The sequence below is a fragment of the Petromyzon marinus genome, chromosome 19, assembly GCF_048934315.1.
Source record: "Petromyzon marinus isolate PM22_M1 ecotype Great Lakes invasive population chromosome 19, UKy_Petmar_22M1.pri1.0, whole genome shotgun sequence".
Taxonomy (NCBI): domain Eukaryota; kingdom Metazoa; phylum Chordata; class Hyperoartia; order Petromyzontiformes; family Petromyzontidae; genus Petromyzon; species Petromyzon marinus.
Window position 1 is genome coordinate 2,611,843 of NC_133685.1, and position 17,327 is coordinate 2,629,169.

The window sequence follows — 17,327 nt, forward strand, 5'->3', positions numbered from 1 at the left end:
CCTTGTAACTGCACTTGCATCTCTGTGTCCTGATGCTTTGTCGTGCTGCCCTGTCTGTCCCGTACTATGTTTGCCGACGCGTTTGTCCCCAAGATGGTGAACTTGCTGATCTCCAAGGGCGCCAACGTGAATGCGATGGACAAGAGGGAGCGGAGAGCCGTGCACTGGGCCGGCTACATGGGTGAGCGATCGCCCGTGCGGCTGTGCCGTTCGGGTTGCGTTCCCCCTCCTCCATTCACTGTTGGTCGCCTCCATATCACTCTTGTATTGCGACTGCCACGTTTGCTGTTCCCGTGTAACTTCACTCGTTGATTAACTCCACCCACGCTGAGGATTCGGGAGACCGGGACTTGCTGTTTTGCATCTCATCCACCACTCTGTGTTCAACCGCCAGGTCACAACAACACACTCACCCACCCACTCAATCACCCACTTGTTCATACACTCCCCAACTCAGTACACCACAGGTTGCAACTTTCCTCTCTCTGATTCTTTCCCTATTACTACTCGTCTTCGGGATTCCCTCCCAACGTCTCTTTCACCTCGTTCTCACGAGTATGCGCAATTAAAACAATGTATTAACTCTTATCTATTAAAAAGTGTGAAGTGATTTGGAGCATTTATGTGCAGTGCTCATCTTCTGATAACCATGAGCCAGTGATGGAAAATCCACATTCCTATGGCAGGGGCAAGTTTATCCATAGGACAACCACTCTTGAGTTATATGTATTGCACTTTCAGCGGTGCTTTTTGTAGCTGGCAGCTTGACATGCTGGGTCTTTGGGTCTGTGATCCGCAACAAAAAAATTTAATTTATTTTTAATTAACAGACAAGCTTCTTTAGAACACGTGACAAAGGCTGCATTGTTCGACTGTGAGAGGGGGGCAGCACTATTTTGGAAAGACAGCTGCGACTGCTTTTGGCCTGTGCTGTTTCTCACATTGCGCGTGCGTCTTAGCGTACATGTTACGAATGCACGGTGGACGGAATACAATGCGTGCGGGTATGATGCGTTCGAGGTTAGTGTTCTTTTTGCACGTATGTATGTATGGTGAACTTCTTTCACACCGTACGTAGCCAACCATGCTTATCGGAGTTGCGGAGGAAGGACAACAAACTAAACACAAAAAGGCAGTTCTAAAGAAATTAGTTTTAAATCTATATTTAGAAGTGCATAGCTCTAGTGGCTTCCTAGTATGGGAAGGAAGAGCATTCCAGAAGGCCTCAGAAGCACACCTGAAAGCACTGCAAGGATGACCGGCGTTTAAGTGAACCGGAGTTTGCGTCGTGTGGATCGGTGGCGCCGTGGTTGACTCGCTGCGCTGCGAACCTGGCAACCCAAGTTCGATTCCCACTCATGGCGAACATCGGTGATGAATATCTGCTGAACCCATCGTGGCCCTCCCTTAGGGTCTACTCGGTCTTAAATTAGTACCTGGTGCGGTGTGTTAACAACAGCATTGGGGAGACGAAAGGCAGTTGAGCCTAGTGCTGTCCACACCACTGTGCCGGCCTTCATAGGCATTCCACTAACAGCACTTGCCCCAGCAGTCTGTAGGCTATACTGGGGAGCTTTGTCTTTTCATCGCTTCTAGATTACAGTGTTGCAATGAGCGTGTTGTTTTTGACATTGAGTGGTCCACTGTTGCACAATCTGCACGAACGCTTGGCTGAACATTGAGGTCTTCATTTCTCCCGTCGGTGTCTGGTCAGAGCGCTTTGACCCTCAGTCGTGAAGAGAAAACCCTGGCGGACGCCGCTAGAAAGCGCTCATTCGTGCCTTTATTTTGGAATCTGCTGCGGTAACCCCGTGACAGCATGACCTCATTCCTTACATCAGTGCACATAAAAAATCCACTGATGTGGGTTTAAAAATTAGCTTTTTTAAAAAAAAATCTGAGCTGCAAAAGTTTTTGTGGCCATTGAAACATGGGGGGTAGAGCGATCTCAGTGATGTTTTGAGTGCGCTGAATTTATCGATTTGATGGGTGGCGGCACCAGTTTGCACACTGCTCCATCATCCCGGCGACCTTAGTTTGAACTCAGACCACGGCTGACATCAGGGGTGAGTGACAGCCTAAATCTCATGCCTTTGTAAATTAATGTCAACTTGGTCTTTCGGATAAATGGATAACTATCCCTATTGCATTAATCTTCTTGGTCATCTCACAATGTAATTATAATTATTTGTGAAAGTCTTACTGAGGTAGTCAGACGTAGGCACCTGGAGGAAACCCATGCAAACTCTGGACAAGGATGAATTTAAGAACAAACTTGCTATGCTGCCCCCTCCGGACTACCTGGCAGCAGCCCAGTGGATATCACAAACCCCTCCGTCCTCTACTAACCTTGCCTCTAGAAAGCCTACACCGAGACTGTCTATCATATTTCCCCTTCTATGTGTGTATGTATGTTGAACTTCTTTTGCACCGTACTTAGCCAACCGTGCTAATCGGAGGTGCGATTGGCACGGTTGGCTGCTAAACGTTTTTGCATCACAGAAACTAAACGTTTGACTGATTTAATTGACCGGACTAAGAGAATGACTCCGATGAAATCCAGTGGATGAGACTGCTAAATTCCACTTGTAGTCGTCGACCAGACTACGACTAAAATAAGAGCTGGCCGACTAAATCAACGGCGGCCTCGGGCGTTTGCCAAAAATCCTCCCTCTCAGTCGTGCCGCGCAGAGGTATTTTTTTTTCCCGTGTTTGGTGTCGACCGGCACCAATGCCGACCGCTGGGTGGTGTTGTGTTTTTTTTACTCATTCCAGGCCACACGGAGGTGGTGAAGATGCTGCTGAGCAACGGCGCGGACGTGAACTGGAAAGACAAGAAGGGCTACACCCCACTGCACGCCGCCGCTGCCAGCGGACACGTCACCGTCGTGAGGCTGCTGCTGAGTCTCAAAGCGGAAGTGCGTATCCCCACCGCCGCACGCGCGCCCTGGATTCGTTAAGGCGCGGATAACGACGCAGCCCCGTAATTGCTCGCTCGCGCCACTGCTGGCAGGCGGAAGGCCCCGCCCCCATTCGGTGGGAGCTCTCGACAGCCCCTTCTCGGAGGGTATTTTTGCTCTTAAAAGAAGTGGGGAGTATCCATGCTTTACCCCACCACACACGACCTGCACTGACTGAAATCCAGGAACTCTCCTGTCGTTTTGACTGCGGCACCGGGAGATCAATACGATCGGCGACCTCTGCATTGCAAGTCGAGTGCTCCAAACCGTTCGTTACAGTCACGGCGTGTGTATGTGCAGTCAGTCCTCGTTTAACGCAGGAGATGCGTTCCTGAAAAGTTCCGCGTGAAGCGAAAAATATTTCTCCATAAATAATGTTTGGCGAGATATGAAATACGGACACACTGTAAGATGGCGGGACTAATATCTGAGGGTACGCCGCCACATTACTGTATCATTCTACGTACTGTGTTGTACCACTCGGCCATGCAGCTCAAGAAAGTAGTTCGTCGTCGACCGCTCGCAAACCGCGCTATAACGGTGCACGTTCCGCGCTATAACGGTGCGCGTGTTCAGCGTTGTACGAAAAGTGTTCCTTAATGGAAAAACCGCGTTGTAGCGAAAACACGCACACGATATTCTGAGCATACGGGAAAAGTACATACGTGGTTTTCTGTGCCACCGTCCCTTTGTCGCGTGCGTTTCTTCGTTTTTTTTTAAATCGTTCATCTGCGCGCTTGCAGATGAACGAGTTCAACGGCTTCGGCAACACGGCGCTGCACGTGGCGTGCCACAACGGGCAGGACGCCGTCGTGAGCGAGCTGCTGGACGCCGGCGCCGACGCCGGCCACCGCAACGAGCGGGGCTTCACCGCGCTTCACTTCGCCGCCGCATCCACGCACGGCGCCATCTGCCTGGAGCTGCTGGTCAACCACCACGCCGACGTGAACGCGCAGGCAAGGCGCCAGCGCAGCAGCTCCACGCCGCCGATCGCGGCACCCTTGCCAGCGATGTCGGCCCGTTGCCTTGAATCGGTCCAAAACTTAACAATTATGTATCTTTCCAGGTAAGGCCTTCTGAGCTACGTAGATCTTTTTCAGAAGCGACCCGGCTATCGCAAATGATTGCTCGACGAAGTGGCTCATCGTCGTGTGGAATCGGTCTTGGGTCACGTGGCGTGCTGCGTGCGTGCGTGGCACGTGGTCGGCACACTCGTTTTTTGGGGAGCGGTGGCGTAGCGGGTTACCGCGCTGCCTCAAATGAGTACCTCGCGCGGCCGGTAAAAGCATCGCTACTGCGGAGACAAAGGTGGTCGGGCATCGTGTTGGCCACCCATCCCCTCGTGTACCGTGCCGGCCTTCATAGGTGCTCGCTAACAGCACTTGTCCCAACAGTCTATTAAGGCTATACGGGGAACCTTTGTATTTGCTTCCTGTGCATATGTGCTGTAATTGCGTGTTTTGTATGTGATGTGAGCGGTCTTTATAGTCTATGTGATGTGTGTGGTCACTGTTTTTTCTGTGTGTTTTGTGTATGTGATGCGAGTTGTAACTATGTTGTGTGTGTGTGTGAGATGCGTTTTATCAATGGTGTGTGTGTGTGCTTTGTTCTTTCAGAGCTACGATGGGAAGAGCCCACTGCACATGACCGCAATTCATGGACGATTCACAAGATCACAGACTCTGATTCAGAACGGTGTGTTTATATAAAAAAACCGTGTACTGTATTACAATTTCACGGCATGTAAATCCACAGCGATTTCTCTAGTGTTTACATCACGTGTCACTCGAGGTGGCTGGGTGGCTCATGGCTCCGAGCACTGAGCCCAAACACCGCTGTGTACCTGGGTTTGAGTCTGGGTTGCGGTTGCTCCCAATTTGCGCCGGGTTCTCAACGGCAGCCAGTCTGTGGTCTCGTTGCTGCTCGCCAATGACTACAAAAACAAACGACCACGTATTTTTGTTATATATAGATGGCTCTTTTTTTCACACTTGTGCCTAAATTCCGGCGGCGAAGATTAAAAACTTGTTTTTTAATTGTCGTGCGACAAGCGGTTTCTCAGTTGGGTGTATGGGAAAATGCACCCTGTGCTGCGTAAAAGGTAATTAAAGTCGACGCATTTGTCAATAACACTGTGGCCTTAAAATAAAATTAAATAAATATACGATGTTCTGGGCAAAGGGCCCTTCATCAAAGCACACTTATTAATTTGATTTGAAGCGTTCTCGACTGCAGGAATCCATACTCTGTGGTTCTTTCGGTCAAGTCGCGTATATAGAAAAAATAATAAAAGAAAACGCGACGTTTCGGTCGCAACACAAGTGTCCGTCTTCAGTACTTATTAATTTGTTAATTGTTACTTGCGCACCGCTGCCAACGCAGCATCACCAAAGAAAGGCTAAAAGAGTCCGCCCGAGGCATTTTTAAAGAGAGGTCCTGTTAAAAATCTCTTCTGCGGCCGTTCTCTTGACGCACGGGTCACACTGTTTTGCGAGAGGCTTCCGTATGGGTTCTGCTTCTTGTGAAGCGATGCTGCTCCCACGCGTTGGAGTAACGGTGCTTTTCGCGTCTCTGCGTCCGCTCGTCTGCCCAGGTGGTGAGATCGACTGCGGGGACAAGGAGGGGAACACGCCGCTGCACATCGCCGCACGCTATGGCCACGAGCTGCTCATCAACACCCTCATCTCCAACGGCGCCGATGCTGCCAGGCCAGTGCCACTTTTAACTTTCCACTTGCACAACCGAGCCGCACCGGGGCCGTGCTGAGCAAGCCTGTTGTGGCTCGGTAGGCGCCAGCATTGTTTTTCCATTGTAGAAGCAGAGCCGTGCCAAGGACATCATGCGGCATGAACGAGTCGAGAAGTGTGTAGGGACAAACTGCCACAAAATGTCAAACAATCAGCTTCACTGTCCACTTTTCGTTCTTCCTTTAAAACTCGCTTGTTTTCCCTCGCTTAAGCACACTCCTCTTTCCCTTCCCTCCCCCATCATTAACACTGTCCCCTTTCCCAACTGTCCTACCCATTCACCACACTCACTCATCATTAACCACTTTTTGTCGCTTTCACCATCGTTTATTTCCACGCATAATCATATTCATTATGTACCACCATCCTCTTCAACTCATCTCATCACAAGTCTGCTGTACAAATAGATACTTCTTTGTTCGGCGCCATTGTCAAGGCATGATATGAATTTAAATAAGATAAGATGATGTCACGTAATGAAGGTGGCGATTAGCACTGTGCCTGGCCCTGCTTGGCCCCGAGTCGGCTTCAGACGTTTACGCGAAGCCAGCAGCACAGCACGGTTTTGGTTTCCGGCTCGCCAAACGGCCAGTGGAGAACCACGCGTACAGCGAGTGTCCCGCGCTGACTCGGCTCGGATGTTCTCGCGACAGATGGTTTCATTTTTGATTTAAAGCTTTCATGACTGCAGTAATTCATATTCTTAGTTCTTTCGCTAAAGTCACGTTGAAGGGAAACAACAAAATAATAAAATATATTATTTTATTTTTTTGATGTTTCCCTTCAAAATAATAAAATATATATTATTTTATTATTTTGTTGTTTCCCTTCAACGTGACTTTACCGAAAGAACTAAGAATACAGATGGTTTCATGTCGGCTAGCTGGGGCGTCGCTGTGTGCCCGTTTCTGATTCAAATCCCCCCGGAGGTCTCTGTCCACCCGGCAGTTTAAATGGGGACGGGGGAGGGGGCGCGCACCATGGCCGGTCGTGTGTTGTGCCGTAGAGGGTGGGTACCCGCGCCTCTTCCAAGACGGTTGACCCGTGTGGGAAGCATAGCCTCTCGACGGGCTCCCTAGAGCTACGACCTCCAGTTGAGGGGGACCTTCTACCAGCAGTGGCGTGAGCAGGAAATTTTGCAGGGCGCTGTGTCTTTTACCTTTCATTCAAGCGAAGAGTTATTTTTTAACAAAATAACAGGATATCCAGAACTTCCTTGCAAAAGAGATAATCGTGCAGGGAATCTGACTCGTTTACTTGGGAGAATGATGGTTAAATGCCGAGTGATGTTTTCCTTCCCCGGGGTTGGTTTTTTGACGAAGTTGATAAAAAAAAAGTTTTTAGTCTGTGTCTTTTACGAACGAGTAAGGAACATTCTGTTCCACTCACGAAGGACAACCACGAGCACTTTGGTTGTTTTTACCATCCGGTGCAAAATTCAATATAATAGTGTCATTTGTTATTTATGCAGTCACAAGGATTTTTCAGGACGGTTCCAGCATTGGCATGTTTGGCCCAATAGATTATTTTAAGCAGTTTTGTCAGCGTGTCACGGTGCCTGTGGATCAGCGATTTTTACGCATGTTCATCAAACCCCTTTTCCCTATTTCACGGTTCTTCTACTTGGGAATGCTTTTCGCACGACGGGGAATGCGCACACCGGTATCACGCGGTCTCTGAGCGGTCGACGACGAACTACTTTCTTGAGCTGCCGCGGCTGAGCGGTGCGACGCAGTACGCGGAATGATGCGGTAACGTGGTGGCGTAACGTCATCTCGGTTGTTTGTCCCCGCCACGAGATGGCTGCAGGTTGAAATTATACTCTAGTGCAAACGTGATTCAATGCACTAATTCCTCGCTAAAGGTGGAACTTTTCAGTGAAGCATCTATCACGTTAAACGAGGGATTACGGTGTCCAGGGAATTGCAAGTTATTGGTTAACGTGCTCCCTGCAGCCACTAGAGGTGCTACATTCAACCAGTGTGCGTAAAAAAAAGATTCTCGAATTGAATTCGTGATCCTGAATCGTAATTTCGGAAGCTTCTGTCATTATAATTCACATACAATTTTTATGGTTTGAGTAAAATTGTTCACTGGGAAATATCGTGACCATTTGTCCATTTGGGAGAGGGGAAAATCATTTCCTGCCGAGTATTTTTCACGTGGCAAGAAACCGCATTGCCCAGAGAAATGACGAGGGGGCTAACACTTGCACTCCTTGCACAGATGGGTTCCTTTGAGCCCAGTTACTGCCCGGCCACCTCCCGATGACCGCCGTGCATTCTAGCTGACGGGCTTTGTGAATTTCACGAATCTCTACGTGATCGACCAACCCTTGCCTCCAACAGCGCTGGCTCACGGGCGTGTGCGCGCTTCGCCAACCGCGTGCCAAACTCGTGTGGGCGACACGCGACGGGCGATTGTGGCTTCGGCTTGAATTGACGCTCGCGTCGCTGGGACCGTCCCATTGGGCGTCACACAACCGGACGTCGCTGCCAATGTTTGCCATTGCCTTCGTGCTGTTGGTTGTTCCCTGGTCTAACACCGGTGGTGAGACAATGCCAGAAAGAAGGCTGTCTCTGGTGTAGGCCAATCAAAAGCCAATGCATATGTCATCGGAGCAATTTTTTTCCACAAGTACGTGTGGTTTATAATGAAGACGTCATGTTTGGTGTTTGAATATCTGAACACCGGTTTATTGCCAGAAAGGGTAAAACCTCTTAGGATATATATTTTTTTTCATCTTGCCAATGTCATATTCTCTCCGCCCGTGCCGCTCCGGAGCGCAGGAGGGGCAGCCACGGGATGTTTCCGCTGCACCTGGCGGCGCTGAGCGGTTTCTCCGACTGCTGCCGCAAGCTCCTCACGCCGGGTGAGTGCTCTCCACTCACTCGTGGCGGGATGGGGAGGTGGGAGAGGGGGGGGCTCCTCACTTTAACGCAAAGGTTGGGGAACGTTTCCTTGTCGAGCCCTGGCCAGGTAAAGGCGGGGTCCTGTAATTGCTTGTTCATGCCGTTGCTGGTGGTGCTGCTGGTGGCAGGGCCTCCAGTGGAGAGGGAGTTGCATAGAGCATTGTTAGAGGGTTTGAGTTTACTTTGTTGAACAAGATGAGAACTCAAGAGGCCAGGATAGTAAAACTATTTGCAAGAGGGACCCAGGCCACCAAAGACACGAGGCAAATTAAATCAAATGAAGTACAGCAGCGGGGTGTAATGGTGTGATGTGCCCATTTATCTTGGTGGGTGAACAGAGGTGTGTAGTGGGGGTGGATTGCAGAGGTCAAGCAACAGATTAATTTAACGTGAATTTCACGCCCCAACATATTGGTGTCCGCACCACGGCGCTGTCTACACCACGGCATTGTCTGCACTCTGCCAGATTTCTAATGATAGTGATAGTAGTTTGATACATTTAGTATTCGCTCCGTTCTGTTGGCGCAAAGCTATGAGCTTGTGGAGCCTGCCGGCCGTTTCAGTAACTAACTTTAGTGGGTCCGCACTTCAGTTAACACACGAGTCTTCTCAAACCACGGACGGCATGCTAACGCAACTCCTCGCTTCATTCGCCAGCAGCATTTCGGAAATTCATTCGGTGACTGCTGAATGCGTCCCCACTGGCTTACTCGACAACCTCGACATGAACGTATGCATCCTTGAGTTGCCGCTAATCCGTTTTTCCGTCCCAAACCCGGCCCAGGCTTTGACGTGGACGCTGTGGATGAGTTTGGGCGAACCTGTCTGCACGCTGCCGCAGCCGGCGGGTAAAGAACGCAACGCCAAACGTCAATCTGTGATCGATTTCACGATTGCACTCACCATCCGCAAGCCCTTCCACGGACTCACCTCTACCTACCTCTCACCTCGCACTACTCCCCTCCATGCACTCTCCTACCTCTCCCCTCATCTTGCTCTACTCCCCTCCACGCACTCCCCCCTCTCATCTCACTCTACTCCCCTCCACGCACTCTCCCCTCATCTCACTCTACTCCCCTCCACGCACTCTCCCCTCTCATCTCATTCTACTCCCCTTCAAGCACTCTCCACTCTCACCTCACTCTACTCCCCTCCATGCACTCTCCCCTCTCATCTCACTCTACTCCCCTCCACGCACTCTCCTTCCTCTCCCCTCACCTCACTCTACTCCCCTCCACGCACTCCGTTCCAACAACCCAGGTTTATATTTTGGCCCCCTCTCTCTCTCTTATGCCGCACCTTTGTGCGCATGTGCAGAAACGCCGAGTGCATCAACCTCCTGCTGTCCAGTGGCGCCGACCTGGGCAAGAAGGACCGCTATGGCAGGTACGGCGGTACTGGTGTGTGCCGGGTCACGCCCGGGAGGCGTGTTTTCGAGAGCCAGTTCTACCTCTCCCTGTAAATATTAATATGGTTTAAAAGTTACCGGTAGAGTACGACAACCGTGGAGTGGAGGAACGGCCACGGCCGTGAGCGGTGAGATGGGTTGCACGATGGGGGAGGGCGTGCAGGAGGAGAATCGTAGGGAGGGAGTTGACAACCCAACAGCTTTTGCTGTACTGCCTTCTCCTGGCCACTTTGCAGCTCGGCAAGCCACAGAGAGTTTTGCGCATCCCTGCGGGATTTACCAACCCCTGCCGCCGGGTCGCGGATCGCAGGCTCGCATGCAGCCACTGCCCACTGTTCCGTGTTAGTGAGCCTCGATTGAGTCTCAAGACTCGGTGTTTCGGAGAGTCCTGCTCCAGATGTTTTTTTTAATGCACCAAAAACAGGCGTCTGTGGGGGAGTTGTGGCCCAACAGTTGGGGCACCGCTCTAAAAGTGCCCATCTGAGTTCGACAAAAGTCCTGAACGCAGCGCTCCTGGGTTTAGGTTTAGGGGAGGAAAAAAACGTTGATTGGGCTCACTGCCCCACTCAAGTTGGGACCGAGTGGGAGCATGGATTTATTTTTTATGGGGACGGGAAGATGAGGGAGGAAGAACAAAAGTAAGTGAACAGAAGGGACGGGAGTTGGGGAAGAGGGGAAACGGATAGGGGGAGGAGAGCACTTAGCAAAATCTGCAAAGCAAAATAAGTTGTGCGTGCCAAGTGCCTGACCCGCCTTCTGAAGTATACCGTCGCGACGTTGCTATTCGTGTCGTGTCGCCCGCTCGCTCGCTGGCTCGCTCCCGCGCCCCTGATCGGCCGGCGCCCTCCCCGCGCCCGTCGTTTTGCCGTAGGACGGCGCTGCACTACGCGGCCGCCAGCTGCCACTACTTGTCGCTGGTGAAGCTGGTGCTGTCGGGGGCAGCGCCCAACGAGCTGGACGCGCGGGGGTGCAGCCCGCTGCACTACACCGCCGGCGCCGACCGAGACGCCAGGTGGGGTGAAACCGCGGTGGGGGTGGGGGGGGGGGTGGGAGCGAGCGCGCGCGGCTCTCCTGCGGAGGCTGCGTAGCTGCTGCGACCGTCACTCGCCGTGCGACAATCGCACGACACTCGGGCAAATGAATAAAGTGCCGTTAGAGGGTTGCCCCAATCTGTGGCAGTACTTGCGTAGTACTGCCAGATTGGGTAACTTGCTTTTTAAATGCCAGCATAGCATTCGTGCAAGGCTCGGGCAACTCTCGGTACTCGTGCAACGTTCGTACAATAGCCATGCGACAATGCTACAATGTTTGTGCAATGAACGCTGCTGTAAAGCTCGGGTGCCTCTATCAACAGTCGTGAAATAATCGCATAACACCCGCGCAACTCTGTCGCAAGACCAATGCAACATTTGCACAGCAACATTCGCACGACACTCGTACAACATCATGGGACCTCCTTTGCCAGTACAAAAATATGATAATAGGTTTTTCCCTTTTATTCTGGCAACAAAACAGGTGTTAAGATGTTAAAACACCAAACTGGAACCTTTTACAAGGAATCATGTCTACATTAACCAGTGCTTGTGGTCAGAATGCAAACAACACAAACTCTGATAATATATTGGCATTGTCCTTGAAACTGATTGGTCCACACCAGAGACAGCTTTCTTTGGAGCCTCGTCTCAAACGGTGTGAGACCAGAGGACGCCAAAAGGCGTACACAGCACAAAGACAATGCCACTATCAGAGTAATGAGAGCTCGGGGTGAGCATCTACATCATGGGACCTCTTTTGCCAGTACCAAAATATGATAATAGGTTTTTCCCCTTTTTTATGGCAACAAGACAGGTGTTAGACCAGGTCTCAGTTTTGTTGCCAGAAAAAAGGGGAGAAACCTATTCTTATAGGTGTTAAGGCTTTTGTCTTTGGGCTGTGTACGCCTTTTGGCGTCCTCTGGTCTAACACCGTTTGAGACGAGGCTCATTAGAAAGCTGTCTCTGGTGTGGACCAATCCGTTTCAAGGACAATGCATATATTATCAGTTTTTTTTGCACTCTGACCACAAGCATTGTGGTTAATGCAGACATGATTCCTTGTAAAATGTTTCACTTTGGTGTTTTAACATCTTAACACCTGTTTTGTTGCCAGAAAAACTCTCGCGCGCCTTGTATCAGCACTCGTTCAACGGTTGCACGCAACACTCGCACAGCTGTCGTTCAACTCGCAGGCAGCAGTAGCGCACGGCGCTTAAGCGACACCCTCGTGTAAACGCCCCCGCAAATACTTTGGCAACTCTTATAACTCTCCTGTAATGGCGCTCGGCCAGAACTCGCACTCTGCTCCGTTTTAAACGTTCGCGCAAAACAGCTGCGCAGAATTTCACAGGCGCTCGCGTCAACCCCCTCGCTGCACTTGCGTCTGACGCTCACCGCCAGTGCGTGAGCGCGCCACGCCACTGTCCCGCGGTAAAAATGAACCTCGGCGCTCTGCCGCGTGCCCTGTGTGTGCCGTCGAGTGTGTGTGTCACCCTTTGTATATCATTCCCCCGTGAAGGAAGAACAATTTGTTGGAAAGTTGTGACGTGGAGGAAGCCGGTAGTTCGCTTGACAAATTGCAGAAGGATGCGCTGATGTAAGTGGTCGTCGCTGTCGGAGGCACCGCCTCTGCCTCCCCCATCCCACGCTGCTTATCCCTGTGCCGGTGCTGGCTTTGCGGGCTTCCTCCATCCTGTCCCATAATCCTTTGCACTGCTTCCTTGCCGTAGTTGCTCTGGGATTCGGTGCCCTTTCGCTCCTGCGAGGATTTGGGGAGGGCGGCTTCTGACTCCTCTGTCCTCTGCCCGGGTGATGGGGTTAAATCGAGACTCAAAGTAGGAAAATACGAGCAAGCGGCTCTCATCTTGTAGCTACACACTTAGGGTGTGTCTTCACAAAGTTTAGTTTTCGAGAAAAAGCTTCGTGCACGCCGTCGTGAACCCAGCGACCTGAGTTTGATTCCTTGCCAGTGGCGAGTGATATCTGAACCTCTCTTCCTTCACCGATCAGCACTGACCAGCGTGGTGAAGTACGGTCAAACAACCCTCATGACCATCACAGCATTGGGGGAGGCCTTCCTTTTAGGGGTGGATTGACAAAGAGCTCCAAATGATTATTCGTACTCTTCATATTTAGACGTGAGATTGAGACCGATTTTAAACATCGGTGGACTCTCTGATTTCCTGTCCCCAACCATGGCAGCTCAAGACACGATAGAGGGACTGCTCACGGTCATCCAAGGTGCCCACGTCTCTCAGACGGGCAGGCCACAAGTGGGATTTAAACAGCATCTTAAGACAGGTTTCCCCCGCTCTACACGGGATAAGTTTTCAGGATTTGGCGCTCTATATGCGGACGACCTATTTCTACCCAAAATTCGCTATGCGGTTGGACGTGGGAGGGCAATGTGTCGTGTACAGTGTGTGCTACTTGTTTCGCTTTGTGAGCCCTTAATTTGTAACGCGTCCGCTGCCGCGTAAAGCGAGGGAAAACTGCAGTCCCATCGCGGTGCCTCAAGATGCAATCTTTCAACACCCGGAGCCCAATTCGCGTGTTAGCTGATTTTCGCTGTTGAAATTGTTGCCAGCTTAGCCATTATTATCACATCGAAAAATCTGTGAAGCTACATCTCGCCCAAACGCACGATCCAGCCTGCACTTGTCCCGCATCGTCAAGACATCGCGTGCGTCCGTCTTAAAAGTCGAACCTGGGTCCGATTTTCGTTGGTTTATTATTTTTTATTCATTTTTACCTGCATGGCGTGCTTTGGGGGATAAGCGTTCCAAACAGCGACGTCCGTGTTGCTTCCTTGCACAGCCGGCTTTGTGTGTTGTGGACTGGTGTTGTGCACACACTGCGCTCTGTTGAATGTGCACCGGATCATCGCGTGCATTGCATTCCGGGCCGCGTTACCTGCGGTGCGGTGTCGCATGGCGTGCCGTGGCGCTTGGTTTGGGTGTTGCGCGGCGTGGAGTGGCGGTGCATGGTGTGGTCGTGCGTATTGCGTGTGGCATGGAGTGGCCGTGTATAGTGCGCCTGTACCAGCCTTTTGTGGTGGAGTATGGCTATGTGTGGTAACACTGGCTGTGTATGGCATTGGGTGGCTGGGTGCGATGTCATGGCGTAGCTACGCTTTTCTCTTTGCGTTTCTGTGTGGTTATGTACGGCTCTCGCTGTGGCTAGTTTTGTGGGTGTGCCGTGGTGTGAATGTGTGCGTGGAGTGGTATGACGGTGTTTGGTGGTGTGCGACTAGTTCTGGTGTTGTGTGGTGGTGCAGTATACGGGATTGTTTAGTGTGGCTGTCTGTTCTGTAGCATGGTACGTGTTGAGTTGCGTAGACATACTTGTGCAGTAGTGCTTGGGGTGGAATGGTGTAGCTGTACGTGGTGTAGTGTGGCCAGTTTCTTGGGCGGTGCTCCTCGGTGTGGTCATGTGGTGTGTCGTGGTTCATAGTGTGGCGTGGCGGTACGAGACATGACGTGGCTGTTTGTGCTTGGTGTGGTTTAGTCGTTGTGTAGCAGTGTCTGCTGCGCTTCGGGTGGTTTGGCATGGCAGTATTATGCTGTGTGTGGTGGGCTTAGTTTGCAGTGGCATGGCGGTGCATGGTGTGTGTTACGTGAGTGTTTTGCTGTGTGTGTGTGTGTGGCCAGGAGTTGACGTGTTCTATATCGGCTGCGCAGGTGCCTGGAGCACCTCCTGCAGAACGGAGCGGAGCCGGCGCTGCGCGATAAACAGGGCTACACGGCGGCGCATTACGCCGCAGCCTTCGGGCACCGGCTGTGCCTCGAGCTTGTGAGCCCAGCACCAGCCCTACAACAACAACAACACACTCATCCCTGCCACTAACCCACAGCACCGTACTCACGAAATCAACACTGCTACTACAACCGACACCACCGCTCCTCTACCACTCTACCCTCCACCACACCAAATCTCTATCACCATTACCCTCTATCTCTCCACCCTCTACCACGAATACCACCACCATATACTGCCCTATCACTAACACTACTACCCTCTTATCACTCTACGCAATACCACGGACACTACTACCCTCTACTGTCTTATCACCAACACCACCACCCTCTACCCTTCTGCCACTAACACCACTCCGCTGCTTCACCTTCTGTCTGACGACCCTCTCCCCCCCACCCCTGCCCTCGGTGTGCCGACCCGCGCGTTGTCCGTGCCCGCGAGTAGTTGCTGGACATGGCGGGAGCGGAGTTGCTTCGCGATCCCGACAGCCGCTCGCTCGTCAGCCCCCTACACCTGGCCGTGAGTCTTCGCCCCCTCGTTAGCCCAGAAGCACCGTAGAATATCGAGTTGAATTGTATGGGGGAGCGCGTGGGGGCTCAACCTACCTCTAATAAATAAGCCTCTGCTCTGCGAGAGTTCCGAAGGGGTAGTCCTTTTTGTGACCTGACACACTTAACACAATCGAGCTAACATTGGGGAAAGTAATTACAAAACCAAAAAAAACTGCTTCCACCCCCACAAACGACAAAGATCCTCCAATATAGCCTTCACTGACTTTTGGGACAAGTGGTGTGAGCGAGCACCCTATGAAGGCCAGCACGGCACACAAGGGGGTGAGTGACCAGCACCACGCCCGGCTGCCTTTGTCTCCCTAGTGGCGATGTTTACACACCGCGCCAGGTACTCATTTGAGGGTGAGTCGACCAGGACCGGTTCAGATAATCGTCACCGGTGTTGGCCGTGATCGGGATTCGAACTCGAGTTGCTGGCTTCGTAGCGCAGCGCGCCAACCGCTGTGTGACCACTCCCCCCCCCCTCCCGGCAGGCCTACCACGGACACCACCAGGCACTGGAGGTGCTGCTGCGCTTCGTGGGCGAGGCAGACCTGCGCGACGGGCACGGCCGCGCGCCTCTGGAGCTGGCGGCGGCACGGGGCCACACGGAATGCGTCGAGACGCTGCTGGCGAACGGGGCCTGCGCCGGCGCCAGCAGCGGCACCGCCGCCAAGCGCTGCCCGCTGCACTCCGCCGGTGAGCGCCGATGCCGTCGCTGGAGCGACACGCGCCGATACACACTGTAGAGACTCGCGCGCGTGTGCATGCGCACACGCGGATTCTGTGATGCTTCTCACTGCGCGTTTGCATTCTGTGACGCTTGATTAAACTGCCGGCAAGACGATGATCGGAGATTACTGGGCAGGTGGCTCAGCAGTTGCAGAGCTGCTTACGATCGGAAAATCGCGAATTAAAATTCTGGGGCCGATAAAAAAGTATCGCTTTGTGGGGAAGCCAACAGTGGTTGTGCTATGGATAGACTCTCCCCTGCCATAGGGATGTGGAAATTTCCACCACTGGCTCGGGGTTGTGAACAGGAGCTGAGCACTGCTGCGACACTCGTTTAGCGCAGGGAATCACATTACCTTCTGAGCTGCACAACGAAGTGACATCATGCGTCACGTAGTCTACAGTGTCGGGAGGTGACGCGACTTAATGACGTCACGCGGAAAAGGTCGACGCATGCCTTTTCAACCTCGGCCGGAACACGTTAACTCACGGGACTGACCCTGTGTCCCCCCCTCCCCCCCCATTGTGGTGTCACGTGTGCGTAGCGTGTAACGGCCACGCCGAGAGCCTCCGAGTTCTGCTCGAGTGTAAGGAGGGGATCGCGGCGGTGGACTCGCAGGACTCCGAGGGGCAGTACGTTCCCAACACCACGGCACTAACACCACCACGGCACCTACACCGCCACGGTGCCAACCAACACCACCACGGCACCAACACCGCCACGCCACCTACACCGCCACGGTGCCAACACCACCACGGCACCAACACCACCACGGCACCTACACCGCCACGGTGCCAACACCACCACGGTGCCAACACCACCACGGCACCAACACCGCCACGGCACCAACACCACCACGGCACCTACACCGCCACGGTGCCAACCAACACCAGCACGGCACCAACACCACCACGGCACCTGCACCAACACCGCCACGGCGCGCACACCTCAATAGCACCAACACCGCCACGGCGCCCACACACAGCATAGGCATTGCCATGGTGCAGACACCAAAATGTCGACGTGTAATATTAATGTCAATAATTTTGCTGCTCCATCTCCCGGCGCAGGACTTGAAACGACGGTGAGATTTTCTTAAAGTCACCCCTCCCGCTTTTGTTCACTCGGCAGTAACAAATGGGTACGACGCGGTTCGTCGATCACGTGTGGTGCGGTCAAATGTGGGAACTCTCGCCTCTTCCAAGACGTCTGGCTCGGGCGGAACG

At 52.4% G+C, this 17,327-nt stretch overlaps 1 protein-coding gene across 4 annotated transcripts in view; it reads left to right on the forward strand.

Annotated features, from left to right (window-relative positions):
- The window catches only part of LOC116943923 (serine/threonine-protein phosphatase 6 regulatory ankyrin repeat subunit C-like), a 63,639-nt gene that overhangs the window by 24,872 nt on the left and 21,440 nt on the right, over positions 1-17,327 (forward strand). For 3 of the 4 annotated variants that reach the window (XM_032957269.2, XM_032957271.2, XM_032957272.2), the window contains 14 exons: positions 94-181; positions 2,776-2,918; positions 3,704-3,916; positions 4,577-4,655; positions 5,554-5,668; positions 8,497-8,579; positions 9,404-9,467; positions 9,937-10,005; positions 10,899-11,039; positions 12,581-12,658; positions 14,742-14,853; positions 15,262-15,336; positions 15,863-16,067; positions 16,646-16,733. In XM_032957269.2, the coding sequence (XP_032813160.1) occupies positions 94-181; positions 2,776-2,918; positions 3,704-3,916; positions 4,577-4,655; positions 5,554-5,668; positions 8,497-8,579; positions 9,404-9,467; positions 9,937-10,005; positions 10,899-11,039; positions 12,581-12,658; positions 14,742-14,853; positions 15,262-15,336; positions 15,863-16,067; positions 16,646-16,733 (1,553 nt within the window). The remainder of the gene's footprint in view (positions 1-93; positions 182-2,775; positions 2,919-3,703; positions 3,917-4,576; positions 4,656-5,553; positions 5,669-8,496; positions 8,580-9,403; positions 9,468-9,936; positions 10,006-10,898; positions 11,040-12,580; positions 12,659-14,741; positions 14,854-15,261; positions 15,337-15,862; positions 16,068-16,645; positions 16,734-17,327) is intronic. The other variant, XM_032957270.2, reaches the window with a different exon arrangement.